The following is an 18,345-nucleotide window of genomic DNA, read 5'->3' as shown; positions in this document are numbered from 1 at the left end:
GACCAATTGCACTAATGCAAATAATAGCCTAATACAAATAATAATAATAATAATAGCTCATTATTCTTTTTTTCCCCGACCACTGGTGGTTTGCGAGGGCCGAGACGTCCAGCCCATTGATGCATTATCCCACGAGTGGCCGAGTTGCCTGTTGTACACGTTCTCTCATTTTCCACTTCTGTGGGAAACATTGCACGTTCCTATACAAGCACAGGGTCCTTTTAGTGGCACCTCGATGGGCAGCCAGGCCAGTTAATGGATTGTGAACCAGCAGTAGTGAACACTATCAGCAACGCTTGGACTCCTTCAACACTACAGCTCCTTCAACATTTTTTTCTTGGTGTGTGTAACGGGGTTCGTTGTTGTGGGAAGAAGGAGGTGGGAACCGGCGAACATTCCACAAGTTTAATAAATAAAATAACACAAATACAAAATGAAAGTATAAGCCAGCAGCCCCTCATGGACGACTGCTGGCACACAAAACAGAACATAAAATCACAACCTCTCTCGATCTTCACTGTCGTCGCTCCTCCTTTATGCTTCCGCTCCTCCGTGAGAGATGCGACACCGGTGTGTCTCACAAGTGTCATTAATTATCACTCACGCCACCGGCCTCGCGTCGTTCTCTCACATCCCTCGGCCTCGTCCTGCTCGCCACAGTGTGTTTGCAGTTTGTAGACTGTTTGTAGTTTTTTTTTAAAGAAGTGAGACTTTTAAAGCCGGTTCGTTATACTTCTTTTCCTGTGTGGGACGTACCGCTGGTTTTAGAATCCCTTTGTACACCACCATTTGAACCATTTTCTGTTGCGGATATAAAGTGGTTGTTCTTGAAAGTGTCTTTTTCGCTGGGCGTTGCTTCCACTAAACAAGTTGGTGAACTTCATGCCCTGTCAGTGAGTGAATTGTACTCACGCTGGTTACCAGAGGATTCTGGGGTTATTCTTTGGCCTAATCCAGCCATTCTCTCTTTTGTGAATCAGTCTATTCATCTGGCTGCTTTTAAACCACCTTTTACTCACTCAGATACAGATGGGGGTAGGTCTCATCTTCTGTGTGCTGTATGAGCTTTAAAGTACTATGTTAAAAGGTACAATATGTAGAATTTTTCACCACCAGGGCTCGCTAACCTCTTACAATAACAAAGGCGTATATTGATGACGCAAAGCATTAAGTGAAATTATGGATCTTGTCATCAAGCTGATGGATCTTTTATGGATGAGTGAATACATTGATGTTTTTAACATGACTGTGGTATGAAGCAAGGCGCGGTTGCTAATGAGAGACGTATACCAGCGCCACATGCGAGTCTCGCGGATATAAAGGAATAAGGACATTTCATTCTACCGAGTGCTGAATTAATACTCACACATATGACGCCATTGACTGGTGACTCCCTCACCCCTGCTCACACGCCCCGTTTCCTTGGTTAAAAAACCCCCGCAATTTTCTCACGATTTACAAATAGTTGGAAACATTTGGGATATTGTAAGTAATCAACTAAACAAAATACATAACATTGGCCTAGTGGTTTTTGGATATTTTACTGCAAATATCCTACAGATTGTACCTTTAAGTCTACCACTTCTTTCAGACAGACGGATCAGTTATTTGTCTGTTATGGTGAGGTACACAAATGTGCTCCTTTGTCCAAACAGAGACTATCGCGCTGGATTGTCGAGGTGATAAAGTTGGTTCTTGCAGAAGCTCAAAAGTGCTGTGTAACAAGAATAAACCTCATTGGTTCTTACAAAACTCAAACGTGCTGCATAACAAGAGAATGAACCTCATTGGTTCTTGTAGAAAGCTCAAACGTGCTGCATAACACATGAATGAACCTCATTGGTTCTTGTAGAAAGCTCAAACGTGCTGCGTAACACAAGTGTTCCGTCCTTGTTACAACCCTTTGTGTAAATTGACAGACAGTTTAACTCCTCCTCTAGTCACCACACTGGACGAAGGTGGATCGTTTACTTCTTTAATGATGACCAAAAGTAGGGTAAAACTGAAACCAAAAATATACATAAATGAGTACTAAATCTTCACATTGGGACTGTTCACATATTTTAAACAATACTAGCACAAATAACTTGTTATTTTACACAATGAAATTACTACTTAAAGGGGTTTTTTAGACATTACTTAACTCAGACTATTCTGATTATACCACAGAACGGGTTAAGAGAACCCCCGAAAATCTATACAACAATTATAACAACATACATCTCATCTTACATGATAATATTCCTATGCATAGATAAATGATGTTAAAGAACATTACATACCGACGATGATCGTTTATAGCTTGAACGTGAGCAGAAAGACTTTCAGAAGGAGATCGCTATAAAAGACGCAGCTGTCAGAAGATATTACTGAGCGCTCTCTGATGACATCATTAAAGGAAGCCGCAGAACGAACGTGACTGTAATTTCTTTAGTATACCACCAGGGGGAGACAACAAGCAACAATACAGAACACTCCCCGTCTGGTGTCCCTGGATACCATTACTTAATACATAATACATGTCTGAAAAGGCAGTAGTAATCTAGTCTTCGGATGGTAAAAGGAGGACCAACTCTGTAACTGGCCTCAGGAACACTTTGACTCCGTCTGGATGTGCTACTTTCACTTCCACTTTGCGGACTCTACCGTCCTTGCTGGGAAACACTTCTGCGATACGCCCTATAGGCCATGTGTTTCTTTTGGCTTGATTGACCTTGATGAGCACTAGACTCCCCTTAGTGAGATTTGGCTTGTCAGACTGCCACTTCCTTCTTGTCTGCAGAGTGGACAGGTATTGTTTCCTCCATCTGTCCCAGAAGGTGTTGGCGAGACTTTGTACCTGTCTCCACTGACGTCTGTACAAGTCTTTGCCATCAAAGTCGCCTGGAGGAGCAAGAGAGGGACCCGTTTTTTGTGTTAACAGAGTTGCAGGGGTAAGAATAAACGGGTCATCTGGATCCGTAGACACAGGTACGAGCGGTCTGGAATTTACAATGGCTGTTACTTCGGCCATCAAGGTGACTAGGACCTCATGGGTGATTTTTGAAGACCCGAGCTGTAAGAACATTGAGTCCAAGATCTTGCGTGTCAGCCCTATCATCCTTTCCCAGGATCCGCCCATATGGGAGGCGTGAGGGGGATTAAACTCCCACACGCAACCTTGATCCGCAAGAAACCTCTCTACTTTACCATTGATGTTGGAAGGGATCAGTAGCTCATGACATGCTCCAACGAAATTAGTTCCCCTGTCTGAGCGTAGTTGCTTGACCGGTCCGCGAATGGCAATGAACCTCCTCAAGGCATTGATGAAGGAAGAAGTGTCCATAGATTCGATGATTTCGATGTGGATGGCGCGAATGCTTTGACAGCAGAACAAGACCGCCCATCTTTTACTGTCCGCATGACCCCCCCGTGTGCGTCGTGAAGAGACCGACCATGGTCCAAAGACATCAAGTCCAACGTACGAAAACGGAGGATCCGTGTTGAGGCGACAGTCAGGTAAGTCGGCCATTTTCTGAGTTTCGCAGGTGCGGCGGAGTCTACGACAAGTGACACATCTGAAAATATGACTGTTCACACACCTTCTTCCACCCACAATCCACAAACCGGCAGAACGAATAGCGCCCTCTGTAAATAGACGTCCCTGATGTTGAGTCCGTTCATGATAATGGCGCACAAGAAGAGTGGCAATGTGGTGACGACCAGGAACTAGTATAGGTTGCTTCTCCTCGCATCTTATATTAGCCTCGGTGATGCGTCCGCCCACTCTAATGAGACCGTTTGTGTCAATGAAAGGGCTCAGGGCTCTGATGGGGCTGTCCTTTGGAAGAGGTCTTTGATCCCTGATACACTGCAGCTCTTTTGTGTAAGTCTCCTCTTGAACGGTACGTATGATTGTGTTTTGGGCTTTGGTGAACATTTCTACCGTGTGATCTTGGGTGCAGTGATGCCAACCGTTGCAGCCATCATGAGAATCCTCTGTATTCTTCCTGTAGAGACGGACTATATGGGTGAGACATGAAATGGCACGGGTGAGTGACTTCCAGCTTGAGAAGCGGCAAAACCTTTGGGACCCAAGTAGTCTGTCCTTGACAGTTGTGCTCAGGGTAGACACAAGGGGGCGGACATCTACGTCCTGTTCTGGATTCACTAAGTCAAGGGTGGCCTGCTGGTTATGCGTTTGCTCAGGCTGTGACAGGAGAGCTGGACCTGAGAGCCACATGGTATCTTTGAGGCGTGCTGCTGAAATGAATCTCGTTGCGTGATCAGCAGGATTGTTATCAGTTGATACAAAGTGCCACTGTGTGGGGTTGGAGAACCTTCTTATCCGCTGCACTCTGTTGTTCACGAAGACATAAAATCGACGCTTTTCATTGTGGATGTATCCCAACACTACCTTACTATCCGTGAAATAGCTGATGTAATCTATCTGAATGTCCAGTTCAGCAGTAATGAACTCTGCAATGTCCACTGCTAACACGGCAGCACACAGTTCTAGTCGCGGGATAGTCAACTCTGGCCGAGGGGCTAGTTTTGTTTTGCCTAGAACAAAGCCTATGTGGCAGCCTCCATCTTGATCAAAGAGCCTTAAGTAGGCCACAGCTGCCACTGACTGAACTGATGCATCCGAGAAAATGCAAAGTTCTCTGCGTTGGGCTGTGGGAGGAGAGACCTGCGTATAGGACCTAGGTATCTGTAGGTTCCTGAGCTCTTGGAGTGATTCTCTCCATGCTGTCCATAGCTGCTCTTTCTCGGCAGGTAGCGGTGCATCCCAGTCGTGGCAGTCAACTGTTAATTCCCGAAGTATGGCTTTCCCCTGCAACAAGATCGGGGCGACGAATCCTAAGGGGTCATACAGGCTGTTAATGGTTGACAAGACTCCACGTCGAGTAAAGGGTTTGTGTTCGTCAGACACCTGAAATGTGAATGTGTCGCTCTTCAGGTCCCAACTGACACCTAAACTTCGCTGCATGGGGAGATCATCGGCTCCCGGATCTAGATCCTTTAGGTCGCTGGCATGATCATCTGAAGGGAAGGCTGCCATAACTTCTGCATTGTTTGACACGATTTTATGCAGCCTGAGGTTGGAGCATGCCAGCATCTGCTGTGCCCTTTTGAGCAGATCGATGGCAGCTGAAGCTGAAGGTAGAGATTTTAGGGCATCATCTACGTAGAAGTTCCTCTCCACGAATCTTCTAGCATCTCCTCCAAAGGTCTCCTCTCCCTCTTGCGCAGTCCTTCTTAGTCCAAAGATCGCTACAGCCGGTGAAGGACTGTTACCAAAAACATGCACACGCATTCTGTATTCCTTGATGTCTCTGTTAAAGTCATTGTCTTGATACCACAGGAAACGTAAGAAGTTACGGTGGTCTGGTCTGACAAAGAAGCAGTGGAACATCTGCTGGATGTCCGCTGTGACGGCAACAGAGTCCTGGCGGAAACGAAGGAGCACCCCTAGGAGGTTATTATTTAGATCAGGGCCAGTCAGGAGGACATTGTTAAGAGAGACGCCATCGTGCTTAGCACTTGAGTCGAAGACTGCTCTGATCTGTCCAGGTTTCTTAGGGTGATATACCCCAAAAATAGGTAGATACCAGCACTCCTCCTCAGGTTTGAGCGGTGGTGCTTCTTCTGCATGTTCGTTCTGAAATATCTTTTGCATAAATGCGAAGAAGTGCTCTTTCAGCTCTGGTTTCCTGTTGAAGGAGCGCTGGAGTGATCTGAAACGGTTAAGAGCTTGAGCCTTGTTGTTGGGCAGGCGACGTCTCTGTGTCTTAAAGGGTAAGGGAGCTGTCCAACTGTTATCTTTATCTTTGTAGAACCCTAGTTCCATGATGTTCAGAAACGCCACGTCTTCAAATGAAGGTGCAATTTTGTCGTCGTCTTTGGTTCTCTGAAACACAGCGCATCCTATGTGGTCTTTGCTATTCTTGCAGATAAGAGACCCAGTGCTGTCATGTGTTTCTTTCACAAAGTAGTGGTTGGGACATGGCTTGAAGAGGGATGCTCGTCCATTTTCCAGTGTGTTAGTGTAGAAGGTGTTTACTGTGTCTGGTTTGTGGACCTTACCAAGGCAGACACTGCCCACTATAACCCATCCCAAGTCGAGCTTTTGTGCGTATGGAGAGTCGTGAGGGCCGTTAATTTGATTACGCACTTTATGGACTCTGATGAGGTCTCTGCCAAGCAGCAACATTATGGGTGCCTGGGAATGTAGAGTTGGAATTTGTTTTGCGATACCTTTTAGGTGCGCGTGTTGAACAGCTACCTCTGGCGTAGGAATTTCAGATCGGTTATTGGGAATTTGATTGCACTCTATCAGAGTAGGAAGGGTGAGAGTGACTTCTTCATCCAAAGATTGTACCTGGAAGCCGTGCGCTCTTCTCCCCGACTTCTCTGCGATTCCCGCACATGTCCTAAGGGAATATGGAGAACGGTCACCTTTAACATTGAAGAGTTCGAAGAATTCTGACCTTACCAGGGACCGATTACTCTGTTCGTCCAATATGGCGTACAACTCGACTGCTTTATCCCGTTGGCCGGTAGGGAAAACTTTGACCAAACAAATCTTAGAACAGGATCTTCCAGTTGTGTCTCCGCCACAAACTTCTGTACACTTTGATGTCACTGCAACGTTTGGACCGACACTCTCATCCTCCCCGCCATGCTCGTGTGTAGGTTTCAGGGTCTTGATGGACCATGGAGCGGGCCCCGGGTGTAGAACCGAATGGTGTCTGTCGTCGTCACACTCGGTGCATCTAACATTCTTAGCACAATTCTTTGCGAGATGAGATGTTGACGCGCAACAATGGAAACAGATGCCACTTTGTTTCAGAAAGGCTTTTCTCTCCTCGAGGGGTCTCTCTCTGAACGCACGGCATTTGTAAAGGGGGTGGGGCTTCTTATGAATAGGACATGTCTTTGTTGGGTCTTCTATCTTGGTGTGTGTAGGATCAGCTGGTGAGATGTCAGTCTTATGGACTGATACTGGTGTACGGTAGCTCATGTTTTTATGAGTGTATTTGTCTGTCTTGATCTGATCTCCAGTACAAGGAACAAACATGAAACTTGGGTCGTTGCGTGTCCTTGCCAGCTGGGAGACAAAGTTGACAAAGAAAGAGAATGGAGGGAAGGCAACTCTGTAGCTGTCTTTGTAGTTGGAGCCTTGTGTCATCCATCTTTCTTGCAAAGCAAACGGTAGCTTCTGTACGATGTTGCTAATGCCACGTGCTGTGTCTAGATATGCTAGGCCTGGGAGCTCACCTTCCGATTTTACAGCTTGAAGCTCTGTCAACAAGTCTGCCAGCTCCCTGAGTTTCTGATTGTCTTTGTTTGAAATCCTAGGAAAGTTATCTAATCTCCTCCATAGTGCATCCTCGATGACTTCGGGCGCACCGTAGCACTCTTCTAGTCTCCCCCACACGATTACCAGCCCTTTTTCTGGGTCATTGACGTGTACAGCTCTCAAGCGTTTTGCATGTTCTGCTGATTCTGGCCCTAGCCATTTTACTAACAAGTCTATTTCTTCTTTTGCGGTCAGATTAAGGCCTTTGACAGTGTTCAGGAAAGACGCCCGCCATGCCCTGTAATTTCCAGGCCTATCATCAAACTTCAACAGTCCTGTTGAAACAATTTCTCGTCTGGCAAGGAAGCTTACAAAGTCGGTCACATTTTTATTCTCGTTAGACGAACCTCTGAGCACCTCGTCTCGTTGTTCGCTATGGACAAACCTACTAGGTGGGTAGTGCCGGCCGTCATAAGCCCCTATGTGAGCCTCTTGATATGCTTGTTGGTGATTACTCATAGGTGTGGCTAATGGCAGGTGATAGCTGTCGTAAATCCTGTGACCCAGGTGCTCAGTGTGTTTTCCTTCTCCTATTAGTGTGTGTGCGGGGTTCTTGCTTATCGTGGAAGAACATTTTGGAGCACGGTGTGCTTCAATCTGTGGGTCTTCATTCCTTTCGGGTTTAATCTGTGTGGATTGATAAGTGAGTGCTGTAGGCGCTTGCAGAGGAGGTGTTTGCTGATGTTGGGTGGTAGTGGGGGAACCCTGTAGTTGCACCCCTGGCTTTAGACTGCTGTCCAGTACACTATGTTTTTGTACGTACTCTTCAGTCATTTGCATGGCGTTGTGAGATCGCTGCTCTGATCCACCCCTTAGCTTAGGGCCATGCTCATCATTTTCGTACTCCAAAGCAGCCTCTAAAGCCTCTGCTTTAGCTAAGGCCGCAGCTGCTGTCTTTTCTACATTCAGTTTATCCAATGATGCTTCCAATTGTGCTTTTTGAATTTTAATTTGCATCTCTTTTTCAGCGTATGCTACCTTTGCTCTGGCTGCTTCCGCTTCTGCGCGTGCCATGGCTGCAGCTGCATTTGATCTGCTAGAGCGGCTGGATGTGCGGGAAGCTTGAGATCTGGTCTTCCATGAGTCGACTGATTGTGCGTCCTCTTGGAACATTGCGTGTGCTGGTTACCTTTATTTCAGCGGTATAGCGTGCAGGGTCCTGTCTGCTGTAGATCAGCTCGTTTATGAAACGTCGTTTTACTGTTCCGTCCTTGTTACAACCCTTTGTGTAAATTGACAGACAGTTTAACTCCTCCTCTAGTCACCACACTGGACGAAGGTGGATCGTTTACTTCTTTAATGATGACCAAAAGTAGGGTAAAACTGAAACCAAAAATATACATAAATGAGTACTAAATCTTCACATTGGGACTGTTCACATATTTTAAACAATACTAGCACAAATAACTTGTTATTTTACACAATGAAATTACTACTTAAAGGGGTTTTTTAGACATTACTTAACTCAGACTATTCTGATTATACCACAGAACGGGTTAAGAGAACCCCCGAAAATCTATACAACAATTATAACAACATACATCTCATCTTACATGATAATATTCCTATGCATAGATAAATGATGTTAAAGAACATTACATACCGACGATGATCGTTTATAGCTTGAACGTGAGCAGAAAGACTTTCAGAAGGAGATCGCTATAAAAGACGCAGCTGTCAGAAGATATTACTGAGCGCTCTCTGATGACATCATTAAAGGAAGCCGCAGAACGAACGTGACTGTAATTTCTTTAGTATACCACCAGGGGGAGACAACAAGCAACAATACAGAACAACAAGAATGAACCTCATTGGTTCTTGCTTAAGCTCAAACGTGCTGCATAATACGAGAATGAACCTCATTGGTTCTTGTAGAAAGCTCAAACGTGCTGCGTAACACAAGAATGAACCTCATTGGTTCTTGCTTAAGCTCAAACGTGCTGCATAATACGAGAATTAACCTCATTGGTTCTTGCAGAAGCTCAAACGTGCTGCGTAACACAAGAATGAACCTCATTGGTTCTTGCTTAAGCTCAAACGTGCTGCATAACACCAGAATGAACCTCATTGGTTCTTGCAGAAGCTCAAAAGTGCTGCGTAACACAAGAATAAACCTCATTGATTCTTGCAAAACTCAAACGTGCTGCATAACACGAGAATGAACCTCATTGGTTCTTGTAAAGCTCAAACGTGCTGCGTAACACAAGAATGAACCTCATTGGTTCTTGCTTAAGCTCAAACGTGCTGCATAATACGAGAATTAACCTAATTGGTTCTTGCAGAAGCTCAAACGTGCTGCGTAACACAAGAATGAACCTCATTGGTTCTTGCTTAAGCTCAAACGTGCTGCATAACACCAGAATGAACCTCATTGGTTCTTGCAGAAGCTCAAAAGTGCTGCGTAACACAAGAATAAACCTCATTGATTCTTGCAAAACTCAAACGTGCTGCATAACACGAGAATGAACCTCATTGGTTCTTGTAAAGCTCAAACGTGCTGCGTAACACAAGAATGAACTTCATTGGTTCTTCCTTAAGCTCAAACGTGCTGCATAACACGAGAATTAACCTCATTGGTTCTTGCAGAAGCTCAAACGTGCTGCGTAACACGAGAATGAACCTCATTGGTTCTTGCAGAAGCTCAAACGTGCTTGGTAAGCTCAAACGTGCTGCGTAACACGAGAATGAACCTCATTGGTTCTTGCAAGAAACTCAAAAGTGCTTTTTAGAGAGGCCGCAAGCATTTCTTGTTATCAGATATTGTTCCTTAACTGTAATTACAACACGAGACATGAGTTCACTGTTCATCACTATGATGATTTCTTTTTTTTTCAGCATTGACAACAAATAAAACCACTTCTGCTGAACTTGTTGACTCTGCAGTCCTTCTGGAGCAACTCTGATGTTTGCAGGTGGGTGGTATTCCTCTTGACTGAGTTGATATGCATCATCCACTACTAGTGCTTAGCACTGCCTCTGGCAGTCAGGAGGAATGAAACAGAATGCTAGTTACGTAACTGTGGTTCTGTGAATTCCTTGTCATCCGGAATGTGCGAGAAAGCATTCTCATGACGTGACTGGTAGTACCGCCTCTGGCGGTCATCCGGAATTCACAGAACTACATCTAACGGCTTCTTTGAACAACAATGCGTTTTTTCCGTATCTTATGAAGTCACAATGGTCCTCATTTAAATAATCCACGCCCATGGAATACACAAAAAATAGCGGAGGCTGGCTGAGCTGCATTAGAGAAGACAGCGCTGTCGCTATGTCAACGAGACTGTTTTTCCACAACATTTCCAAAACTAATTTTTTTGAGCTTCCTAAGGCTGACGAACTTAGAGTGATTAACACTTATTTTTAAACACTGTTCCTGAACATTGTAACCCCAACGTTTATCTGTGTGATGCACAATTTATGGAAAACCGTTTGTTTTCTGTTGCCTTTGTAAGCTCTCGTTTTGTAGGACAGTTCACCGCTCCTTAGGAAAATTAACCATGGTTTTTTGAACGATTAGGCTATAGCTACTGTTTGTATTATCTTAGTTTTCCATCGTATCTATAATGTATATAGATGAAATCCGTTCTGCACAGTCCTCTTATTTGTTAAAATTGTCTGGGTCAGAATCGGCTCAAATTGAAATTGACTCCATACTCAATATTTACACAAGGGAAGAACTCGTAGTTATGGAGGGGCAGTTATGGTTATACACGTGCTGCCAATCACAACACACTGGGCCAGCTTACCAATCACAGCACATTTCGTATTTCGGAAGGAGAGGCTTCATAGAAATCAGCGTGTAAAAAGACTGGGCAGAAAGGTGATGTATTAATGTAAAATATATGAAACATGCGTTTTTTGAACAATCAAGCATGCAAACATATTTTAGTACACCACAAAAACAAAATCAAGACTTCGTAAAAGGGCACAATAGAGGTTTATTGTTGTCAGATGATCAACCAGTCGTTTAAGTCTCCTAAGCCATAATGTGAGATTCAGTAATTGTGTCAGATTAATTCAAGTACCAACAGATTCATACAATTCAGTAAAAAACTGGTTCATTCGTTTTATTTGAAAGTCATTTGTTTGTGAATCGAACCTATGGTTGCCCTCGTGTTTGTGATTTACTAAAACAAACTTTTCGTTTACTAAAAAGAACGCTAGTTACGTATAACCGTGGTTCTTGAAAAGGGGATTCTGTTAAATAAAATATCTCCATTTGGAGTGGACTTTGAGCTTTGTAATCTTGCAGATAATTTTTTATGCTCAAACAGCAACATTACACACTAACTAAAGGCGAAAAAGTGGAAAAGCACAATAGGACCCCTTTAATACAAACATACAGGGTGTTACGGAACAGAGACTCACAACAAGGATACAGTTAATAAACAGTTTGAGATCGGCAGGTATACGGACATAAAAAGGTATGCATCACTGATGTTGACAAACAGGAATGATGAATGAGATACTGACAGTTCCTTTGTGTTGTAGATGGATGAGGTGGATTGCAGCTGGTGCACACACAGAAGATGGGAGAGAGGTAAGTAGCGGTTGTACGAGAGGGAAGACGAGGAATCCACGGAAGACATGGAGGATGCAGGTAGACAAAACAGTAAACGTAACATACACTATAGCCTACTGGAGATAAGTGATGAACGTAAATGAGTCCTTACTCAAACGACATTGTGACAGAGTGATGTGTGTGCTTATATGCTGCCTGTGGTGATGAGGTGATGATGTGCAGGTGCATGTGATCATGAATGACGTGCAGGTGCGGGTGATTAGTATTCAGGTGATAGCGATCTCTGTGATTGGGTGATGGTGGAGCCTGACTGATCCCTGACACAGGGCTTGACATTACCTTTTTTGCTCACCAGCCACTGTGCCTAGTTTTTTTCCAAAGTTACTAGCCACCCAGCATTTTCACTGGCCACAATTTTGACATTGATACCTTGCGGAAAATCTTCCATATAGATATTTTTAATGTTATCATCAGTGGTGGAGGAAGTACTGAATTTCAGTACTTAAGTAAAAGTACAAAAAACCAGAGACATATTTACTTTAGTAAAAGTAGAAGTACCACAATGACAACCCTACTTAAGTAAAAAGTACCTGATTTTAAATGTACTTTAAGTATTAAAAGTAAAAGTACTTGCATAACAATTTATTCTCTTAATGTCTATATTCTAATGATTAATAAAACTCATTCAACCCAATACTCATATAATGATGTTCAATATGATGGAAAAGCAGTTATATTTTAAGTTTTTGTCACCATTTCTGAACAAGCTTGCAATTAGGCAATATACACATCAAGCTTACTATATAGCCTACCCTTACTATATACGGTATATATATATATATATATATATAAACACATATTATGTTAAAACGCCGTATATGACGGCGTTTGGCTGTAAACGCGATTCATTTATGGCGTAATTCTGAACATCTTGGCTTGCCATACTAATCCTAACCCGAACCAAACGTATAATACACACGCACCCCACATCACTACTAAACCTACCTTTCTTTTACTGTCTATGAAACCTACCAATGCGTTTCCTAGGCATGTAAAAACTAATTTCCGCGTATAAATTGCACGATAAACACACTGCGTGTTATAGAGACGCATTTAGTGTGACCGGGTTGATTTATCTATGGCAACCAAACTTCACTGGTGAGACAGAAACGTGCGACGAACGGACGGTCAGGATGACGTTTTGGCAGGGGAAAAACTGATCAGAAAATGTAACGAAAATGTAACAGAACGTTGTAGAAATGTAGTGGAGTAGAAAGTATAATAATTGCTGCAAAATGAAACGAAGTAAAAGTAAAAAGTATGCACTATTGATTCTACTTAAGTAAAGTACAGATACGTGAAAAAATTACTTAAGTAAAGTAACGAAGTATTTGTACTTCGTTACATTCCACCACTGGTTATCATAATTTGGCAGCAGATATATTAGGCTGTTGTCACTTTAAGAGCTGACACACGGATTCATTATACTGTTACACATGCGTTTTCTTTCTCAACTGTTTACATTCTGTTTACATCATAACTGACTGTGTTTATGTGAATACTCGCCAATATAGCCAAACCATCGTTTGAGAGAGACTTTATTTAAAATGACTGGAAAGCTGCAGAGATGTTCTGGCATTTGATGGGGCATGACTCACATTAACAGGCCCATCCAGGCAGAGAAAAACAGGGCTGAGAATAATTTAAAAACTGTCAGATCTGTGACTGAGGCAGCAGATACAGTTTTTGTTTGAGCTTCGCTCAGCCAGACTGTGTACCGGCTAGCACGAGTATATATGCCAGGTTTCTTTGGCAATGCACAGTCCGCTCCATGACTTGTCACACCATAAAGGTAAAATCTCTTCATGTCTTGGCTGTAACACTGTAGAGGGCCTCCGCTGTCACCCTTGATTGAAGAATATTCCAACAGATATTGTTAATCACTGTCTATCACTGACCAGTTACTCTGCAATGTGATATAATGAGATGACATTACCTGACATGTGTCGACACCCCCTTTGTCAAATCCTGCACAGATCATGTTGTCATTAACATGGCCATTATACCAGCTTCTCTGGTTGCAGATTCCAGTATCAATGAGCTCAACTTCAGCTTCCTGAAGAGTGTCAACTAACATTCCTTAAAATACAATAAAATGTTTCAGACCTTTTCTGATCAAGAAATAAGCATAATTCTAAAATCTCATCAAGAATCAAAAGAAACAATCTTTAATAGGCTACCTTTTAAAAACAAATTTTGTTAAAAAAAGAGGAGAACTGATTATATAAACTCATTATTAACAGTTTAACTGCCAGAAAGATGCCAAAAATAGAGCTCCTCTATTACACATTCTGCTAAGTAATCGTCTGTTAATAATGCAGAGATTTCGAGTTTTGGACTGTTTTTGGATATTTAAACTCTAACCTTGTAACACTGAGCTGCCCCAACCAGTGATGTAACATGAGCCGAAGCTGAGTTGTTTCTCGTCCATTTCATCTTCAATCATACACAAAGGCTGCACATGATTTGTGAAATGCAAAGAGCGATGCAGATGCAATAGTGCCACATCGTTTTCAAAATATGATCGGTTGAACTTCTCATGCAGGATCACTTGCTGAACTGAGCGATACTGGACACCCTTTTCTCGCTTGGATCGAGAATTCACTCCAGCCACTACTTGTAGTTTATAGTTGTTACTATAATAGAAAGATGCAAAAGATCTGCAATAAAAACTATTATTTTGAAATGAAGTTGCTTTTATTGTTTTAGGCATTTTCTGGGTGCGTAAAAATGTTTGGTGTAGTAGGTAGACTACATTCAATGCTAATTTAAAAAGAAATACGCATAGGTATAATTAACTGAACCATTACTGCAAGTAACGGCCTATATCATTTTAGAGCAACTACCTACCCTTGCTTATTTAACTAAATGTGCATATATGCTCAGATAAAATGTATCACCTGTTTGCTTCAGCAAACCACAGTCATTGCTGAAAGTTAAAATAATGAGATGTGGAAACTGCACACAAATGTTACATGTTATGAGGGAGGAGAATCACAAAGTGCTCACCTATTTCTGAAGCAGTGGGATGCTGTGATTATCCACCGATGGCTTATGATGGACCCACCACAGATATGCCTCGACATCCTCTGTATGCTCACCTGCCAAGGCCATGCACCTTTTAATGCAGAATGGCCTCCTGCAATTCGAAACGGCTTTGATGGACCTTGCAAAGTTCGCTTTCCACAACCTTAAAAGAGCATTATAGTCAGTTGCACTGAACACTTCTGATCACTTTTTTGTGCCATAACCACTGATGATACCACTGGTGGGTAAATGGGTAAATAATATTTACAGACAGTGACATTTAAGGCTAAAACTATTAAAATGTTTATATGCATTTTTGATGCATGTAATATTTAAAAGGTCTTATAATGTATTTAGAGGTCTCCGTCACAAATTAAGGCATGGGAAGACCGATTTTGAATAAGTAATGATTGAATTGCATCATAAAATTTCCATATAAAATTTCTGTATAATTTAAAGTATTGTTACATTAAATGAAAAAAAAAAAAAACATTTATTTTTGTATTATCAGTTGTTTTGTTTTCCCAGAATTGCCTGATGAAAGTATAAATAAATATTACATTATATGATACCTTTTGTTTGAAACTGGACAATTTTTGACTCCCATCCATTACAATTGTGACCATAAACAACAGACATACTTTCCACTAACGTTTTATGAAATATTGTTATTTTTTACAAAAAGTATGCAGTTTGTTTCCTTTGGGGTATCCAATAGTAAAATAGTAAAAGTATTGTGTTCACATCTCATTAAATGAATTAAAAATAATAATAATAATATAAAAAAATACCTGCAATCCCAGAAAGCAGCGTGCTAATGAAGACTAATTGTAGAGCCGTTTTAAACATTTTAAATGTGAAGCAAAACGAGAGACAGAAAGAAGACAGAACAATCGGATGTCCTTTGATTATTAGGTAATCTGAAAAGATTCTAAGTGACGTAACATCGTTCATACTGTAATGTCATGAAAGACCCGGCCGGGCAAGGAAGAACATGCGAATCAACACATTTCAAATCTTTACTTTATGCAGATAATAGCATCAGTGTTTTGTATAGTACATATCACCAATTTCATGACATTTTAGAGTGCTGTAAAGGACACTAAAATGATTGTAAACGTCATCCTTTAGAAACTAGGCGACAATTAGAAACAACCATTAGATGAATTGCATGCGAGACGAGTGTGTGTCGCTCATAATAATACACCAAGCCAACGACCTGTTTATTTTATTCAGCGTGAAAAAAACGTTTTTAAAATAATTTCAAACACAATTGTGGCGGTGTATTTTTGATTCAGACATTCATACACGGTATCAATCGTCATTCCTGAAACGCCTCATTCGAACAAGGACCTAACTGGGATTCAATGAAACAGAACTGAAATTAACGCCTTTTATTGTGGAACTGGTGGTAACGTTACCTATTGGCCGACACTCCCTTACTGCTGGGAGTCATCAATATGCAGGGTAACGGTGCACACTGAAGGAAGGTAGCACCAACAATATGGCGACATCCGCAATTTCTTCCGAATTTATTCGACATCTGCAGTGCAGTGAGGATTTTTTGGATACCCGCTAACGTAATCATTGTGAGTATTGTGTTTCAATATCGCTCTCGCGGTGTTTATTACGTGCGATGGAAGTCATTGCACTGTCAGTGAATGTCGCAGAGATGCTGCACGCTGAGGGGGTTTTACTGCTGGACGCTCCTCGCAAAATGTACATTCGCCTTTTATTCCCTTATGACGTTTTATAAACTCACCCTTTTCGGTCAATTGAACCAGTTGTGATTAGGCATTTTCATTTCCCCCTCTCAAATTACAGTTTTAATATGTCATGATATGAAACACATTATTCCAAGGCTATATGTGGTGTGTTATATAGCCTACTTGCATGATCAATGCCGTGATCTGTAAGCCTTGTACCCTCATCTGAATAAAGGTCTTATTGTCAGCATTAATCGTATGTCAAGCTGAGCAAATGAGCAAAAATGCACATGTGGACAGGTTTGAAATGATTAGTTGTAATTAAGACGTTCAAATGACAACATGCTTGGCTGCTTATTGATTGTAGGGTGGACGCAGGTTGCACGGGTGTGGAATGCTGTACATTTTCTTGTTTATGTTCCTCGCGAGCAGAAACCTTGCACAGCATCGTCGAGATATATCGCTGTTTTCTAATAACTTTAGCCGTTTTCTCCCAAACCGGATTACATGACTGAAACATGTTTGCGCTGTTTGTATAAAAGGGTAAATACGACGAGAGAGCGAGAAGAAGAAAAAAAACCACTGCAGTATTTTCCGTTTTTCCTTCGTGGTTTCGGCCCGCTTTCGTGAAGGTGTTTATAAACGTTAGTTTTCAGGCAAAATTGTTTTCTGATACAGAGGAAGATGTGACAACGTTTTGGAAAAGGCAAAGACGTTGTTCGTGAAACCGTTGTGCTGCTAAGCCATGGATTTCGTGACCAAACATTGCTGAAATAAGGTAGGACCACTGCGCATTCAATCACATAACGATACAACTTGACGTTTTTAAAATAAGGTTATGGTTTGTTTGAAGGAATTGTTGTTACAGATGTATGTGCGAATAGCCTGCATAATGTATTGACAGGTATTTTGCATATGAAGACATTAAGGTGTCGCTTTGAAGAAGAGAATTCTGTGGCGCATAGAAGCTCGAAAGACATATGGATGATGAAAATGAATCCATAATTTTATTCATAATGCTTCTTAAATTTACCCATGTCCTCACATCTGTAAATAAGCTGGACCACATACCCCACCTGACATTTTCTAAAGCTATCATGTGTTCACGGGCAGCCCAGCATCTTCTTCAGGTATTTCTAGATGTTTCGGCCCACCCAACAGAAGCCCACCTCATTCAACTGATACGGATTCCCTCACACCATTTTTATAACTTCATGAGTTGATTCCATATCCTTTATCTTAAGCACTGTAAAATTTGAAATAAATTAATTCAAGGCATAGAGATATTTGAGTTTTCTGTTCTGTCTTTATAGTAACACTATACTGTTTAACCAATCTGAATATGATTGTGAATACAAAATTTCTACAGCTAAAAAAAATATTGCCCTTTTTATAGTGTGGTGCTGATAGGACAGCTCCTGTAAGTAAGTTGCCTTTGTTTGTGCTGTTTGGACCACAAAAGCTCAGCTTGTTTCACTAATAAGACATTAAAAAAGGCTAATGAAAGGGTGTTTTGATTTGTTTAGGATAATCTTTTCCTGTTTCATTGCTTGACTTGCTGAGAGAGAAAAAAATCAACTTAAACTAACCTAAGCAGTTTAAGCTGGTCTTCGTGCCTGACCAGGTAGAAAGTCCCAACAACCCCTTTAAAACCAATAGACCAGGTGAGACAACAAACCAGCTCA

At 41.9% G+C, this 18,345-nt stretch overlaps 2 protein-coding genes across 2 annotated transcripts in view; one reads left to right on the top strand and one right to left on the bottom strand.

The window, feature by feature from the left end:
• Positions 1-13,284: 13,284 nt before the first annotated feature.
• LOC130075706 (acrosin-like) lies at positions 13,285-17,697 on the bottom strand. Its single transcript, XM_056240464.1, has 5 exons — positions 17,694-17,697; positions 14,937-15,117; positions 14,292-14,563; positions 13,864-14,006; positions 13,285-13,773 (listed from the first exon to the last, which is right to left on the bottom strand). The coding sequence occupies exons 1-5, from the start codon at positions 17,695-17,697 to the stop codon at positions 13,522-13,524; spliced, it is 852 nt and encodes a 283-aa protein (XP_056096439.1). The 3' UTR covers positions 13,285-13,521.
• The window catches only part of scn8aa (sodium channel, voltage gated, type VIII, alpha subunit a), a 61,551-nt gene continuing 59,488 nt past the window's right edge, over positions 16,283-18,345 (top strand). Inside the window, exon 1 of the mRNA XM_056238712.1 lies at positions 16,283-16,543. The gene's annotated coding sequence lies outside the window, so the exon portion shown is untranslated. The remainder of the gene's footprint in view (positions 16,544-18,345) is intronic.

The sequence above is a fragment of the Rhinichthys klamathensis genome, unplaced genomic scaffold (assembly GCF_029890125.1).
Source record: "Rhinichthys klamathensis goyatoka isolate OS25496 unplaced genomic scaffold, OSU_Roscu_1.1 h1tg000020l_1, whole genome shotgun sequence".
Classification (NCBI taxonomy): domain Eukaryota; kingdom Metazoa; phylum Chordata; class Actinopteri; order Cypriniformes; family Leuciscidae; genus Rhinichthys; species Rhinichthys klamathensis.
Note: the sequence above shows the minus strand (reverse complement) of the source record. Positions and strands in the feature narration are given on the sequence as shown.